At 40.9% G+C, this 18,171-nt stretch overlaps 1 protein-coding gene across 1 annotated transcript in view; it reads left to right on the top strand.

Moving 5' to 3' along the window:
- TSPAN32 (tetraspanin 32) overlaps positions 1-18,171 on the top strand; it is a 66,902-nt gene that overhangs the window by 16,515 nt on the left and 32,216 nt on the right. The window contains exon 8 of the mRNA XM_067540603.1: positions 14,324-14,398. Coding sequence (XP_067396704.1) covers positions 14,324-14,398 — 75 coding nt within the window. The remainder of the gene's footprint in view (positions 1-14,323; positions 14,399-18,171) is intronic.

Genomic DNA, 18,171 nt, shown 5'->3' on the forward strand with positions numbered 1-18,171 from the left:
TCATGTGGTGACACCAGCCGAGTTTTGACTACATTACCAGTTTTAGCATGCTGTTGAGGCTAGCTTTCTACCTAACTCAAACTTTTAAGGGAAACTAATTGGAGTTCATCAGCTGGCATATTCATGAGATGGATATTTTCTCCTCAAAAGTGTGTCCACCAAATAGCCTATTGAAAAGAGTGAAATGTGTAATTTAGGGCTGGGTGGAAGTGGAAAAGGGAAGGGTAGGGGGAATTTGCAAAACATTTATCAAAATTTTCCCATTTTTCTTAAATTTCAAAATTCAAAAAAATTACATCCAGTTGTTTTTATAAACTAAAAATAGATGCATCATTATTATAATTGACCTAGCCTTTCACCTCCAGATAACAACTGGAGTGAAATCTTTAAAGCCTTGATCCTGCAAACTTTTTCACATAGGTAGCCAGGACCCTTGCACCTTCAACAGCTCCTTTCAAATCAAAAGGGCTCTGCACAGAAACGGGGGGTCAGCCTGTAAAGAGCAGCTTGTAAGATCAGGATCTAAATCATGAGTGAGTCATTCACGTGTATTTTCAATCTACTCCTTAGTGTATGTTTGTCCATATCTGATTGCTATGGCAGCAATCACTAGATGGTGCTTTTACACATAGACTTTCAAGTTTTTTCTTAATGTGTGAGCTTATGTCCAATCTTTGGAAGAAATGCTTGTAAATTTTGTAATGCAGTTGTTCAAGAGAAGCTGTTAAAGATACTTCCATACAAGGGAAAGAGAGTCTCCTCCTCCAGCTCCTGTCTGACACTCATACACACCAGTTGCTTTCTTCTCCTGTATTTTCTATTCTTTTAAAATGCCAATAAAAGACTGTCCCAAATCCTCCAAACACCCTCATGACTCCTATATCGTGTACCTGGGAGAAAGCAGAAAATGCAGGCTTAATATAAGAGAACTTCATTGCTACAATACACAGGGACAATGTGCTTTTTGAAGAGGATTTTATAGTGTATTAAATATGATGAAGGATATTGACCAGTCAAACAGGAAGCTATCATCTTAATAGAATGATGATGCAAAGCAGGTCTGCAAGCCTTCTCTTCTCTGTTTAGAAACAAAAACTGCTGGTATTAAAAAAACAAAACCAAACCCAAAACAATCCCCTCCCCGCCCCCCGGAGGAAAAAACCCCTCTATCATTAAAATGCCTCCCAATGAAGTATTAATCATTAGATCCATTCAATGCTTCTCACTTTCACAGTTGAAATGAGGTTTGCTTCCAAAAATAATAGTAAGGACTCATTCACGAATAAGGAGTCATGTCAATGACTTTTTAAATTGAAATAGATGGGAACAATATATCTTTCATAATTAGAGGCATAAGGTGTGTATTAGTCATGCCACTTAACTTTTTGTGTTCAGTGGCACACTTCTACTGTATTCACTCTTTTCTGTAGGCCTAATCAGCCTTTTATTTGGCTAAATGATTGATTAATGGTTGCAGCATATAGACAATAGGGGAAAGTGGCATTTTACATACAAGTTATTTTATACATGAGCAGACATGGTAATTGTTAAAGGACAGCTAGTGGCTAAGGCACTGAAGTGAGGCTTAGGAAGTCTGGGTTCAGCTCCCGGCTCTGCCACAGATATCCTGTGTGACCTTGGGTAAGTCTCTGCCTCGGTTCTCCTCTCTGTAAAATGGGGATGATGCTTCCTTTCTTCTCCTGTTTTTGTCTTGTCTGTTTAGACTGTAAGCTCTTTGGGGCCGGGTCTCTCTCTCTCTCTGTATGTACAATGCCTAGCACAGTGGGTCCTTCATCTAGGTAGGAGCCTCTGTATGCTACTGTAGTACAAATAACAATTTGCCAACATTTGCTTAAATATAAAGTAATTAATTGACCACAAGTTTGAAAATCACAACTCTGTAATGCTTTCTAATGGCTAAGGCAATCTTTTATCAGTCCTATTTTATATCATCAAGCAGGGCACCTACTGAGAATGTAATTGCTCCGCCCTATTTGTGGATATTGAATTGGTGACCATGATTATGAAAGTCTCCTCTGCATTGTTTTTTTTACGCGTAGTTTATTACAGACTATTATACTCCCTCTGAGCTCCTTGGGGTCAGAAGCACACCTTTCCTCAGGGCACACTTACTGGTTGCCAACTCCTATGATATTTGGTGATTTTTCTTAAAGCCGCACCTCAGGTGAATATGGAAAAATCTCGTCTTGTTGTGGGGCTGTTTGAGAGAGAGAGAGTTTCCAACCTTAATAGAGGTGGAATAAAGCTAGAAAACAAGACCTGAGTGCATCCAAAAGACTCAGAAATGGGAAGACAAAAATAACTCAGTGGGTTTTATTTAAAACTCATGTTTTTTGGGTGACCTGACTCATGAGTTTTGCATGCCCAGAGCTGGCAATATTGTCTAATTGTCTGCTAGTATTGTTTAGAGACCAGCTGAAAATCTTCCTCTTCCTCTCTTTTTCCACCTTTCCACCTCCCTACCAGCCATCTGACAATCTCCATTGCCTGCCCACCTCTCTTCTTTACCTTCCTTTGAGCTTGTTCTTCCTAGCTTCCAGACTTGACCTCCTTCCCTCTGCTGTTTCTCAGCCTGAAGTTAGGGAAATGAAGTGGTGGGAGGGGGCGGGAACATCGAAAGATAGACCAGGGGAGAGTTTTGGCAAAGGGTAAGCAGGAGTGTCACCTCTTAAGAGAACTGACTCGTCTCTCTTCCTTGCACAGAAACCATAGCTGTCCAGTGCCCAATGTGTTAAACACCAGAGGATTAATCATTGCCCTAAGGGTTAGCATAGAATTAGGCTGAGGTTGTCAAAGTTGAATAGGGGATTTAGGAAAACTGCTCCTGTGAATATTAATAGGAGCTGTGTTTCTAAATTCCACCAACCAGCTTTGAAAATCGGTAACCCTAGTTTATCGTGGCCTATATCTGTGTCCTTGCAGTTACCATGCTTGTAACTGCAGCTGAGTGTGTATGCACCATCAGAGACTGGGTTCAGGGCTGCTGAAAATATGGTCTGCTTTCTTATTTAACAAATACTATTCCTAAGGCAATATGCTATTTCGATAACGCCCGTAACATTTGGGAAATTCCTGCCAACCTCCTCTAGCAAAACAGCCCCCATCTGGAGACACATTGGAACCATCTGCTTCTGTTGGGATTTCCCAGTGCATCCACTGTCTGCATTTCATCTTTCAGACTGTAAACTCTTCAAGGCATTCTTCTTGTGTCATGTACAGCACCAACCAAGTTAACAAATAACACTTCTGCGCAGGGAGAAAGAAAGGAGGGAGCAGGGAAGGCAGTTTTTGCAGTGATGGAGACTCTTGCTGTGTGTGTTTCAGCAGCAGATTCTTAGCACCTACCTTATTGTTTCTTTTAAGCCTCACTCATGAAGTTGCCTTGGCATGAGACAATCCTGAGTGTTACAGGGGAGCGGCTGATGCAAGACCTGCAGTGTGGGTGGAGACCTTTGCACTACCCTTTCCCTCCCTGGAATACAGAACAGCCCAAGGTGCCTCTTTTACCTAGATCCACTGAGACTCTGTCTGTCTGGGTGCATGGGGTAAGATGTAAGCTTCTTGTTGACCCCAAACAAGGAACTTGCAATGCGTCGTTCTAAGGAGGAAAACCTGTATGTCTGCCAGAGTTTTCCTTTGAATTGGACAAACAATATGTACTAATCCTCTCTTCCTTGCTGTACCACTAGAGGGTGTCAAGTTCTTAAAATAAGAGAGAAGCTGCCTGCAATCTTGTTATGAGCCGCACTATTTCCATACAAATTCTCACCACCATTTTGTCTGTCTTTCTCTCTAGATGTCTCCCATAGTGTTAATAGGAAAAACAGTATCAGACAGGTCAGGTCAGATTGTACTGTCACCCTTCTCACCTCGTATGCAGCCACTGCTCTGCAAACCAGCTTAATGCCATTCATTCTGTGATAAACTTAAACTCTTCTTGTGTTTTAATTATGAAAGTCTGAATCCAGACTCAGCTGCACTGGCAAGCATGTCTGCTGAATGACAAAAGAGAGCGGAATGTCGTATTAAATCAACTTCTTCAGATTTCATACACAAGGTACATTATTAGGGTAGCACCTACAGAACCCAGACAAGGGTTAGGACTGTAATATACAATCTAATAACACACAGTCTCTCCCCCAGAAATCACACAATCTAGGACTTAGACCAAAAGCAGCAACTAATAAACAGGCAAGCACAGTAGGGACAATGAGGGAGCAGTAGAGACAGGTGTGAGTGTATGAATTAGAGATCACAATAATTGTTGTAGACACAGAGTATTGCCAGCCTACCCAATGCCAAACTCTCAGAAGATGAGCTGTGTGTCTTGCTAAATCTGCAAGAGCTCGGGAGCTCATTACTAACAGCTAAGCCTGGAGGGCCTCTCACTGAAGAAAGTCTCTGACAGTGGCTAGTAGAAGATTTTTCAGAAAAAGGTGCAATGGAATTATCTGTCTAAAGGGGAAATTCCTTGCTAATCCTCATAAATTAATAGCTAGCTAACACCCTCCTGCATTTTTGTCCCTTATACATTTTTTTCTATATGTATAATGTAGCAGTGGATGGTCTTATTATTCATATAAATGACCTATCCTGGTTTGAATGTTGCTAAACTTTTGGCCTTTATACCTTGTGGCAGTGAGTTCCACAGGTTAATTCTGTGCCCTTTTGTTTGTTCGTTCGTTTATTGTTTATCTATACAAGTGCTTTTTGATAACTAATCTTCACAACACCTCTGTTGATCCCCAATTTATAGGTAGGCAATGAAGGCACATAGATTTAGTGATTTATCTGTAACAGTAGAGGGAGGAGGAGTTGTAAGGACTGGGATTAGAACTCAGGAGACCCTGCCTTCTAGGCATGGTCTGAGATTGCTGCAGCATGCTCCCCTTGTTTCTATGTTCTGATATTTTTCACAAAAAAAGTCCAAAGTCCCTTTTCTGTAGCTTTTTCGATTGTTGATGTACTGGACTTTTCTTCTTTGTTAATTATTGACATAAAGAGGCCTCTCAGTATAAAATGTATCTTGTTAAGAGGATTTCCTTGGGTAATCAAACAGAGGAGGAAGCTATAATATTGGTATTCTTATATTGGTGAATGTCAAAGAAAAGGGATAGGGCCTTGTCTATACTGGTAATATCCATATCGATATAGCTAATCTGGTGCAAACCTCCATTGTAGATGAGCTGCATTGATACAATACCAGCCTGGAAGCTATGTGGTCTGTTGAATAGGATGCTGAACTTGGAGCAAAGAGAGCAGAGTTCTATTCCTATCTCTGACACTGTGTGACCTTGCTCAAGTCACTGTGCCTCAGTTTCCTCTCTCACACTTTGGCTGTCATTTTAATTTAGATTGTAAACTCTATATACCATGGGCTGTCTGTTAGCATGAATGGGTACAGTGCTTAGCATATAGGTGCTGGAACTAGGGGTGCTGAGGTGTGGCAATACCCCCTGGCTTGAAAGGGTTTCCATCATATACAGGATTTACAGTTTGGTTCAATATCTTTTAGCACCCTCTGTATACAAATGGCTCCAGCGCCCCGGACTTAGCACGATGAGGCCCCCAGTCTTGATTGGAGGGCCCCTCTAGGGGTATGCCTATACTGCCATAAAACACTCACGGCTGGCCTGTGTCAGCTGACTTAGGTTGGCAGGGTGTGAGCTATGGAGCTATAAACTTGCAGTGCGGATGTTTGGGCTCTGGGACTTCATGAGGGAGGAGGCCAGACATGGGCCAGTCACAGGTTTTTTATTGCAGTCTAGACACACCCTAGGGGGTGTAATACAAGCAATGATACAGGGCTTGCGGTAGTGTGGTTTTTCCTAGTTTCAAACCAGGGTAAGTCCCATTGATAGAAGCCTCATTTTACACTAGTGCAACAAATGTACACCAGGGGTTTGCCCTGTTGTATTTACACTACAAATATCTCCAGTGTAGAAAGGACCTATGTACTATATCCACTGACGTTTACAAATAGTGTGAATGAACCCTACAGCACAGAGTGATGGTCAGACTTTCGACTAAGAGCTCCTTATACAATTTAGGATAATAACCAGAGCTCAGGCTACAATCCCAGGGAACTGGAAATGATGGTCAAAGGTCCCGCACTAGTTCCCAAAAAATCTTCCTGGACTGTGGAGCCAGTGAGAGTTTTCTGGTCTGTCTCATCAACTGGGAGGGATAAGAACTGACACTGTATCCATGGCAAAGCTCAAATCAGCACACCGCATTGGCACACTGCAGTACTGAATCTAAACATCCTGTCGTCCTGGTAGCCTCTGAAACCACGTCAGAACTGAAGTGGAGGAGGAAAGGAAATTGCCGTCTCTCTAGAACTGCTAGCATAAAGTAAAAATCTCTGACTCTAGCAGTGCTTGCGGTGCCAGGTATTGAAGTCTTTCCAGAAGTGCAGAGGAAGGGAGAGAAAAATAGAGAAGAAAGTAACATGGTAATCAGAATGGTGCAACTTGAAAAGCCAATAGCTGAACCTTCTAGGGCAAGAAACACTGCTAGACCAGACCAGAACAGAATGTTTTCAGGACCAGTAAACTATTCCAAAGACTGGTTCCAGACCAGTGATTAGGAACAAAAATCCTCAGTCCCTGTCTGATCCAGCTCAGCTTTTTGGTGTAGTTGAGAGTGACATGCCATTATGGCAGGCATTTAGCATAAGCTATTTGCTTTATTGCTCCCAGATGTATAATTGTAGGCAAGTGTGTCAGGGATTCATAATAGTACACCAGTGCACTTCGATCCCTTGCTTAAGCAGCTATCCATTTCCTAGGCTGAGCCTGTCCTCACATCAATTATGCACCAGCCATCAATAAGAAATCAATCTACCTGGACTGCTTTAAAGATGCACTGCCTCCCAAGAAAACTGACACAGGTGGAGCCAGCACTACACAGAATTCGTGCTGCATTCACTCAGAGAGCACTAAATAAATTTCTGATGCAGACGGAGCTCGTTGGCTTTTTAGTAGACACGGAGAAAGAGAAAACCAGAATACTGTTTTCTATCATGGAAAAAAGGGAGGGGAGGGGGGTCATTTTTTTTTTCTTTTGCACAGATTAAACAAGTGATTAAATAAAAGTCCAGTTAATGTAACTATAATGTAAATATACTGGCTGTGGTCAAGGAGTGTTCCACCACAGCTTAAGAGGGAGAGTGCAAGGAGAGTTTGAAGCCAGCCTGCCCACTCCCCTAATCCTGAGCCTCTGAGTTGGGCCCAGTCACCTGCCATAAGAGCAGCCTTCGTGTCTAACTTACTCTAGTTTCCCATATCCACAAGAGGCTGTTCCAGCACTTGGGGATTGCTAGGGCATAGGGAAGCCCCTATTCTGGCTACAGGAGTGGGTTGTAGGAGCTGTTAAACTCAGTCTGTGGCACTAGAGGATTCCCCTTAATCCGGAGTGACCCTCTCATGGCTGGTTCTGCCACGTTGGGTGGTCTTTTGCATTAGCTGAGTGATGCAAAGCAGCCCCACCATCACAGCTGAGGATAGGGGCCATTAATTGTATGCAGCATAAGATCTGAGATTCACTGCACGGAATAGGAAGGGAAGATGAAGTCAAGCAAGGTTTTTATTTGAAGGGCGACTGTGAGAAAGGTAGATAAAAAGAGAGGTCAATCAAGGGACTGGAAGACATTTCTATGGATTCTGCCAAGTCTACAGAAGACAAATGGTTCCTTGCAGCATGAATGAAAACAAGGTAATTGATAAGGGAGTAATTGATATTTGCGCAGTGACAGCACTTGATGCGGCTGAATGTGCTGCATCTCATAAAAGAGAATCTACTGCATCATCTTGCAACAAGCTCATATTAGCTCTTAGAATATGAGGGGTGTTAAGAAGATGCAACCTTGGCTGTTTGTATTTAAATACAATTTCATGTTGTTTTTAAGAATGCCCTTTAATATAATTATAAAGTTGCTCAGTCCTCAAGCCCTGTGACTGGGAAATGAACAAGCAGCCTGTAACTCATTTGTAAATACATCTAGAAGCCATATAATTATATATCATAGATTGGATGGAGGGAGCTATCCTAACAGGATGTGAATTTCAGTATTGGCAACAAGTTACATAAAATAAATACTGGTAGAGAAGACACTGAAAGGCAAAAGAATGGATAGACATAGGGTGACCAGACAGCAAGTGTGGAAAATTGAGATGGGGTGAGGGGTAATAGGTTCCTATGTAAGACAAAGCCCTGAATATTGGGACTGTCCCTATAATATTGGGACATCACCCTAGGTATACATGATGTGAAATGTAGAGAAGGGTCTAAAACTACATGATGATCTGACAAATTTGAGAGAAGCAATGAGTAGTAGAACTGGTTGGGGGGGAGCAGAAAAAGATTTTGACATTGTTTTCATTTGGTAGTGTTCGCAATGGACCAGTGTTCTGGGAGGAGGTTGATTTTTTTTTTTCTTTATTTCCAGAATCTTTACTACAGTTTTTCATGAAACTATTTTCATAATTATCACATTTATCATTTGCCTAAAACCATATTTTCATATTGATATTGAGTAAAAATTTGAGTTAAAAATACCTTGGAAAATGTCATCAAAAACAGCATTCAATAATGCTGATAATCTTTCATGAAAAGTGTTTTGGTTTTTTTTAAGTCCTTTTTTCATTGGGAGAAAAAATTTAGAAAAATTCAACCAGCGCTAGTGAGTAGTAATTAGAACAAGTTCTGGAACATCATGGTACGCTTCACCTCTCCTCTAGATTTCATTCCTGACTCCAGTTCTCTTGTGCTTTCAAGGGTTAAAATTTCACCACTGGACAGTCAGTTTCTTGATCCAGTTGTGGGAAGTGGTAGAGAATTGTTCCTTCAGAAAGGAGAGTATAGAGGGGGCAGTGTTGTCTTTGGCTCTGTCTCAGAGCCATGACATCACTCTTCCTGGGCTCTGCTCAGAGATTCTGTACATTGTTGCAGTTCCTTGCAGCAGCTGTCAAACAGCAAAACCGATAACTCAGTCTCTGCTGTGATTCCCAGCTTTGTTTCCACTAGCAAAAGGATCCACGTTTGGGCCACCATCCCAGGGCAGGTTCTTTCTGCTCCTCTGTTAACGCCTACAAAGAAATTAAGAGTTAGTGGTGGCTAGTCCATGGGGAAATTTAACTACCATAGCTGAGCCTCTTTCTCCAAGCCATCATATTGGATAGCTCTTTGTATTGACACATGATGGGATTTCTGTCTACTCGCTTTATTGTTTTAGGCTTTGAGAGTGTGGTGTGTTATAATATTTCAGCAGCTTATTGGACACTGTGTGACCTCACAATCCATGATGTCAGATGGTTGCCTTAGAGAGCGTGAAATACATTGTCAATAATACTGAGCGTTTTCAATCTTTTTCTCATAGACTTTAAGGTCAGAAGGGACCATCATGATCATCTAGTCTGACCTTCTGCACAACGCAGGCCACAGAACCTCATTCACCCACTCCTGTAATAGACCCTTAACATCTGGCTGAGTAACTGAAGTCCTCAAATTGTGATTTAAAGACTGCAAGTTATAGAGAATCTGCCATCTCTAGAACTGAAGGAGAAATGCAAGAAGTTTGTGCAATGTCCACTGTCCAAATTGACTTTAACTTTATCAAATAAGCTGTAAAATTTCCTGTATCAAATTCTTTCAGTGTCCATCCCCTTCACCATCTTCTGCCTTACTCAGCCAGGTCATTAGAGCACTTGATTGATTTACAAACGTGTATAGTCCTATGTGGACGAACGTGCACACACAAAGGTGTGAACCTGTTTCTTCAAAGGCTTATTAATAAGGCAATCAAGCCTCATATGACCAGTTCAAAGTGTGCTTGTTCCATGGAGAATGATTATAAAACTATGTACGAGCCATTCTGATGCTTTTTTGGGGGAGCCGAAGCAGAATTCTAGTACTTCTGATAATTGTAAAGTAAACTGATGATTATTCATGCTAAAAATATTGGAATTTTCATAAAAGCCCCTTTCAGGTGTGCACCAAAAAAGCATGTAAGTGCTATGAGGTATTCTTGTTGAAACGGTGGGTTCTGGCTCTCCCTTTTTTGCCAGTCGAGAACTGCTCTAAAAACTGCATTGAGGGTTGTTGTAGTTGACTAACTAGTTATTGCTAATGCATTCAGTGGCCGAGGTTTAGAAAGGCTGGGTATCTTTTTTTTTTTTTCATGATTATGGTTTCATTCCTGAAAAACTCAGTGGCCCAGATTCTCTGCTGTACTGAATTTCTGCTCCGTGCAGAAGAGGAGAGGGAGCCACAATGGAGCTAGTTATAGCGTTAGCCAGTTTTCCAGGGCCATTGCCCTGGCAGAGTTTAAAGAGCTTGAAGGCTGCTCTGTCTACCATGAGCTGATAAGGTCCCCAAGCATGCTTTGGCTACAGCCTTTTCTGCTCCCAGTACTGTCACTGGCATAGGGACCAGTTACACCAGCTCTGTGCATGCTGAAAGCTCCCCTATAGTCAAAGGGAATTTACTGTGTTGTGAGGGGATTCCTCTCTTGTAGCAGAAAGCTAATGGAGTGAGCCCAAGAATCCAGCCTGATATCTCTGAATTTGAACAGGCAGAGAAAAGTTGCAAGTCAGGAAACAAATATAACCCTCATGACCTGGTGAAAAACATTCCTTGGGTTATAACTGTCAAGCTGTCCTGCAGTGATTCAAGAGCATGAGCACCAACTTCAGGACAGACGATTAAAAACCAGGGTACAGATCCCAAACTGGAAAAGGAAAAGGAAACGAGAGAGTTATTTAGAGGGTTAAAGCAGGCAAACAGTATACACACAAACGAGCTCCAATCCTAAATTTAAAAAACCAATAGAAGCTTCTTTAACAAATAAACTCTATATGTCCGTTAGGGCTAATCCACGCAAATCACTGGGGGTGTTTTGCATAATCCTAGTAATCCGGCCCCCTAGAGTCCAAGCAGCATAAAAATACAGGCCTGGTCTGCACTAGGAAATTAGGTCAGTATAAATACATCACTCGATGGTGTAAAAAATCCACACTCCTGACCGACAAAGTGAGGCTGACCTAATCCCCGGTGTAAACAGCACTAGGTCAACAGGAGAATTCTCCTATTGATATAGCTACCACCTCTCGGGGAGGTGGATTACCTATGCTGATGGCAGAACCCCTCCCATCAGCGTAGGTAGCATCTTTACTGAAACACTACAGTGACACAGTCCTCAGCAGTGCCACAGTAGCAGTTTATGTGCAGACAAGCCCACAGTACCTTCTTGTTTGTTAGGGGGTTTTATTCCCTCCTCCCCCACCTCCTGCTTTGAGCTACAAACTCAGCTGATGGGAGGGATTCACTTGCAAGACTCCTCTTTGTGGGGAGAGTAAACAACAAAATCTTTTGTCTTCTTTAATGTTCCACTCTAGTTCATCTGGTGTTGATAGGCCTTTCTTGTTGGCCAGGATGTAACATCTTCTGTTGGAGACCAGCACTTTACACTGGTTAATATCTGTCTCCTGTCTGGTGATTTTACACTGTTACAGAGGCTTAAACTATGTCTACACTACCGCTTTTGTCAGTGTAATTTATGTCACTTGGAGGTGTGAATAACACACACCCCTGAGTGACATAAGTTACATCGACAGAAGTGTTGGTGTGGACAGTGCTATGTTGGCAGGAGAGCTTCTCTCACTGACATAGCTATTGCTACTTATTCAGGGTGGTTTAATTAGGTCCACAGGTGAGTTCTCTCCCTTTGGCATAGAGCAACTATATGAGAGCTCTTATAGCAGCACGGCTGCATCAGTACAGGTGTGTCACTGTAAGCTTTCTAGTGTAGACATACAGTGCACTCATATTAAGTGAGATTAATGCATGCTGGAATTTACAGGCATTCCATAAAGTCTAAACACATTCTTAACAATACCAACACACAGGTGAGCCATTCTGATTTTAGTTATGTATTTATCAGTATTCAAGTGAGGCATGGGGACCTTGGTGTGAGCTGGAAAGAAAAGGAGAAACCTGTTCTTTTATGTCTGTGTTAGTTTGGGCTTTTATGAATTTAGACAGGAATAGTGGCATGGAAGAGTAGATACTCATGGTCCAGAACAAGGTTGGACTAAAAAGCTGGAATGGGAGGACAAGATCCAATTGCTGGATGGAGTTCTCCCATAGTAAAGGCATTTTTTGAGAAACTGGCAAGCTCTAAAATGAAGGCCAGTAATATCAAATTGTTAGTGCCAATGAATACCACAGCCTGAAATCAGCAAGGTTGTATCCACCTCGTTGAACCTATAACTTAGAATAGAGAATGGAAAGAGTAGAACTGGTGAGGAAACACATAATGTATACTTTGTATACACACTGAAAAACTTTGAATTTTTCATTTTCATTCATATTTTTTTGCAGAATTTTTCAGATTTATATATAAAAAGAAAATGGGATTCTTTTTTTGGCTTTTGTCAAAAACCAGAATATTTCCAAGTATTTTATATAATGAGCACTTGTCATCAAAGAAAACATTTTGACCGGTTCTGAGTACAGAAAGAAGAAACTGGACATGAACTAAACCCATGGAGAGTGTACAGATAGCCTGTATTTTTCTATGTAGAAACAAAGTTATACAAAAGTGACTATGTGGGCTATTTCATAAGTGTCTATGCCAATGTTTTCCTGGAGTCCCTCATACTCGCACACCTAGCTTCTAAATAGGGAAATCTTGAGAGAGTCCAGAAACACATTCACAAAAGTCATGTTCTCAGAACAAAACCCTCATGTATGTGGTGCTCTCTCAATGTTATTGTGGTGAAGTAGTTCAGGCTAGAAAGAGTTCAAAACAGGAAAATTATGTCACAGAGAATTTCAGTGTTTCCATATTTCAGGATTCAAAATGGACACATATTCCATTTTTTGCTAAAGTTTGAGACATTTTTTAGCAATATTTTTATCACATTGTATTGATAGCACCAACTTTTTGTTTACCAAAACTACATTTTCTTCCTGAAAGTTGAGTTTAGGTAAACTAAAAATTTCAAGAGTTTTTATATATCTTTTATAAAATTTAAATTAAAACATCCATTTAATGAAGCCATAGAACATTTTTCAAAAAAAGAGTAGAAACATTTAAAATGCTGATAATTTTTCACAAGAAGTCATTTTTCAATGAAATTCTGAATTCAACTTCAGGATTCAAATGTCATTAGTCCATTTGCCTTTAAACATTTTACTGTTGTGTTTCTTTTAGGTTAGCAGGATTCATTGGTCATATCTTCATGACAGACATTCCACGTTTCACTCAATCCCAGATAAAGTTTATTTTGTAACTAAAGAGATGGTTTTTCTGACAGCCAGCTTTGCCAAGAACATGAAAGATTGCATTCTTCCTGCCTTGTGCATCATCATCACTCGCCATACTATTCAGGGTTAGTTTCTGCCCTTGATTACACCTGTGCAGTCCTCCTGCCTCCAGTAACCTTGTGCAGATGGAAGAGGCATTGTAACTGTGCAGATGGAACTGAGTTAACAACTCTAGCACAAGCCAGAATAGAATCCAGCTCACTCTTTCATAGCTGTTGGCTTTGCGATGCTCTCAAGACTAAGGCAATGTCTATAGTACAGAGCTTTACACCGGCACAGCTGTACCGATGCAGCTGCACCACTCTGATCGTTCATGTAGCTGCTCTGTGTTGATGGGAGAGAGCTCTCCTGTTGCCATAATAAAACAACCCCCACAAGCAGTGATAGCTGTGTTTGCAAGAGAAGCTGTCCCGGCACCATAGTACTGTCCACACTGACGCTTCTGTCAGTGTAACTTATGTCGCTTAGGGGTGTGTTTTTCTGACAACAGTGGTAGTGTAGACAAGCCTTAAAAAGCTGGTAATGGTTTTTCTCTCTAAACTGGACAGACAGGCTCCAAACACACATGGGGTGTTTGAGTCTCTTGAGAAAGAAGGTGCAGTTTTTCACATAGTCTCACTTCAGAATAGAACCACATTTTAAATCTGACTTCTTAATTTCATAGTTTTTGGTAGAACCTGAAGCAACAGGTTAGCAACTCTATAGTATACAACATACTCTTCTGCTGAACACCCTTAAAAGGCCATTGTGTTGTTATGGTTCCTGCCAAGGAATCTTAAAACTGTGTAGCTGGTTTCTTTTAAGTGACTGACATTTTGAGGGTTGTTGAAAAGAAGTTCATTTTCAACTTTGATTTGCATTAAACCTGCCAAAACCAATACAATTAACTATTCTCCTACTATGTTTTCACATAAATATTTTCAGCTCCTAAGAAGAAATGCTGTATCTAACAGTGCTTTCTCCTTATCCTCAGGGATTCTTCTGTTTTGCCATTGTATTCTGTGCACTAATACAGGCTGCATTCTGGAGATATACCAACAACAGTGAGGTAAGTGTTTTTTACTAAGAAATACCAAGAACCAGCAATCAGATAGTGATTCTATAGCAATGACTGCTTGCAAAAAAGAAACACCTGGGGAAAAGGTTTTGTTTCAAATAATTTCTTTAAAAAACGTAAAAGGAAACAAACATTTTGCAAAAATGTTTGTTCCTTTCAGAAGCCATCTTTTGTCTGAAACTTTTCAATTTCAGGCAGTTCCACTTCCCACTAATGTTAACTGGGAGCTTTGCACAAAGATTGAGGATGGATTCTGGCCACTCTGATCCCCTTTATCTTTAATGATATTCAGGAACTAGAAACATCCAGCAAATGTGTTTGTTAAAACCATCAGCGATGAAATAAAGTTAATGGTTTAACTAATATAATTTTTGGGTCGCCACCACATTGAAATTAATGACCCATTTCACAGCTCTTGGAGTCATCATTTCAGGTTGTCTGTAAACTCAGGAAGATATTACACTGGGTCTCTTTTGGAAGACTGTCCTTGCAAGAACAGTTGTTCTCCGATTGTGCACCATGTACCAACAGTGGCTTGTGCAGGCCTTCACAGTGGTATGCAGAATGTATCCTCTGGAGAATCAGGTAGTGGGTGGTCAGAGGGGGGGAAATGAGATAATCTTTCCCTTGCAAAGTGGTCTGCTGAAGAGTCAGAGTTTGATGCTTAGTTCCCCATGATACCTTTCACTTTTGGGGGGAGTGTTGTCTCCATGGCATGTTTGCTCTGTCTCTATGGAAGCATCTCGGTGGAGTGCCAGAGGTGAAGTGAGGTGGCTAGTCTCTCCAACATACTCATTCCTGCTTCTAAACTTGAGGCACACAGCGGTGGAAGTTACTGCAGATAGTTTCCCTTTCCACATTGTGGAATACCCCCTCACAAGGGCTTTAGGAGCAGCTGCCTATCACAGGCTGTCCCTGGAAGCTATGATAACCAAAGGGTAACAAGGGATGAGAGTGTTGAATAATTTAGTAATTTAGCATTTTAAAGAAATTAAGGATTTTTGTATTTTCTAATCTGACAGCATCCATTTGACGGTTAATGCACCCCCCACCCCATCCTCTTTGAGGGGGAAATTATTTTTAATTTCTTGGTTTGAATTCCTTTTTTTCCCCCTCTTAAACATTAAGGGTGGTAGAGGTGTAAACAAAGAAATCTCACTTCTCTTACAAAACAGGAAGTGTACCCTGAATTTTTAGGCTGTCTTTATTAGCATTAGATTTGAATGTAGTACATGACATGAAGTTTTAAATGTTCAGTATTTAGCTATTCAAATAGGCACTCTGTAAATCTATGTAAACTTCACTCAGCTGTTCAAGGTCAGTTTCATCTTGCTCTGCATCTGCTTAGTCCTTGTGATCCTGAACTGCCATAGACTGCAGCAGGGCTTGGTCAATGAGTTGAATGTGGGTGATATTAAACATTCCATTTTGTGGATTAAGTTCTGATTGATTCTACTAGTTCCTTCCTGGAGGGTGAGAATCATGGTGGGTGACTTTAAAAATAGTTTGCCAGGAAAACTGCACAGGATGAATGACCATGAGACTTTTTCCTGTAATGAGAAAGCAAAATTCATTCTTAAAGCAACAGAATGCTTTTTATTTTTGTTTTCCTAAATTATAAAGCCATGAGGAACCATTGTGATCATCTAGCCTGTCCTCCTGTATAACAGGCTATGGGACTTCACTATAGCATATCTTTTAGAAAACATATCAATCTTGATTTTAAAATGTCTAGGGATGGAGGATTCGCCATGACCCTTGGTAAAGTGTTCCAATGATTAATTACCCTCAATGTTCAGAATTTGCATCTTATTTCCATTCCTTATTTGTCTAACTTCAATTTCCAGCTATTGAATCTTATTATATCTTAGTTTGCTAGACTAAAGAGTCCTCTGTCAAACTTCTTTCCCCAAGTAGGTATTTGTAGACTCTGACCAAGTCACCCCTTCACCTTCTCTTTGTTAAGCTAAACAGATTGAACTCCTCAAGCATATGACTCTAAGGCATGCTTTCTAATCCTTTAATGATTCTCATGGCTCTTCTCTGAACTTTATCCAATTTTTCCACATCCTTCTTGAATTGTTGACACCAGAACTGGACACAGTATTCCAGCAGTGGTCACTTCAGTGCCAATTACAGAGGTAATGTAACCACCCTACTCTTCCTTGACGTTCCCTTGTTCATGCATTCAAGGATTTCATTAGTCCTTTTGGCCATAATGTTGTAATAGGAGCTCATGGTCAACTAATCATTCACCGTGACTCCTGAGTCCTTTTCAAAGCCTTCCCATTGTCTATGTATGGCCTACATGCTTTGTTCCTAGATGCATGATTTACATTTGGCCATATTAAAGTACACATCATTTGCTTGAGCCTAGCTTGCCAAACAGTTCAGATCGTTTAATTACTACGTTTTTTAAATGTCAGAAACTCCAACTATTTGGAACCAACCTTTATTTCCTTAGTAATTAAAGCCAACCAATAGCCTCTTTACAACAAAACGCAGAAACTTCATTAAGAGTTATTGTTACCAGGAACATGGGATCTGAAGAAGCCAAAAATGAAATAAGACTCCAGCTAATAATTTCCCAGAACCTGGGTACACAGAGTAATCATAAAAGCCTTTAAGTTACATCCCTGTTAGAGATGAATGATTAGAGTAATCTTCTGAGGAATCTTTTAGGGAACTGTTAGTGTGTTGGAAGGAATTGTTACCTTTCTGATGAGACACACAGAACAATTTTTATAAATCCTGTCATATGTCTGCACGGTTGTTCTCTTCAAACCTTAAAGCAGGACTGAAAAATTACCCTTTTTGGAAGGATTAGAGTAGGGGGGAACAAAGACCCACATTAGGTTAATGCAGGTTACACATTCTTCCTGGCCTGGGAAATGTGTTCTGAGCATCCCAAGTCTGCAACAGTTCAAATCCCTATATGGGCCATCTGGATGGGTCATTAAAAGACAATCTATTAATATCACAAAATCACCACCTATTTGTTAGCCTGTATTTAGGAGAGGGCCATAGGCTGAAATAGTGAACATGTTGCCCATCAGTACTGAGTGTGCTGAGAAGGCATTAGAAAGGATTTTTGCACAGTCTTTGTGTATTTTCCATGGTTCTAGCTAAAGCTATTGACATGGCTACACAGACTTTTTCATAAGAAAGTGTTTAGAATTAATCAACACAGAAAGGAGGCCAAGACCTTGACATCCCAGCTTGGATTCCTTTGCAAAATGTACTTGTGATAAGAGATTTTTAAAAACCCAGTGTTATGAGAAAAGAAATAGTTCAGAGGTATATATGGTTGGCCTTGAGAAATTCTACTACATAAACAGGCATTTATGCATAAATACATACATAAATGACATTGTTTATTTCAGACCTCAGGGAACGGGGAAACGTAGGCTTACAAGAAAAATAGTATATCAAATTAATATAGATATTTACCACCAAAAAAATCCAATCATTTTGGTAAGCAGAGTTGGAAGGGGGGGGGGGAGGGGGGCGGAAGGCGGCAGTTTTTCTGCATATTTTCATGTCACTCTGTCACAGGATGACATGAAATAAATGAAGTAGGTCTAGCTCTCCTCCTGTGCTAGAACAGCAGCTCCCATTTGGCCAATTAAGAGAGTGGGGCAGCACATGGGGCCTATAAAGGACAGGAGAGAATCTGAGGGGGCGAGACCCAGGGAGAGAGAGACCCATGCTGAATCAGAGCTGCCTGACTCAGGGACAGGTGAGAGCTGCTAGGAGCCAGCGGA

This window comes from Emydura macquarii, unplaced genomic scaffold (genome assembly GCF_026122565.2).
Source record: "Emydura macquarii macquarii isolate MOO-44397 ecotype Brisbane River unplaced genomic scaffold, CSIRO-AGI_Emac_v2 contig_587, whole genome shotgun sequence".
In the NCBI taxonomy this organism is placed as follows: Eukaryota; Metazoa; Chordata; order Testudines; family Chelidae; genus Emydura; species Emydura macquarii.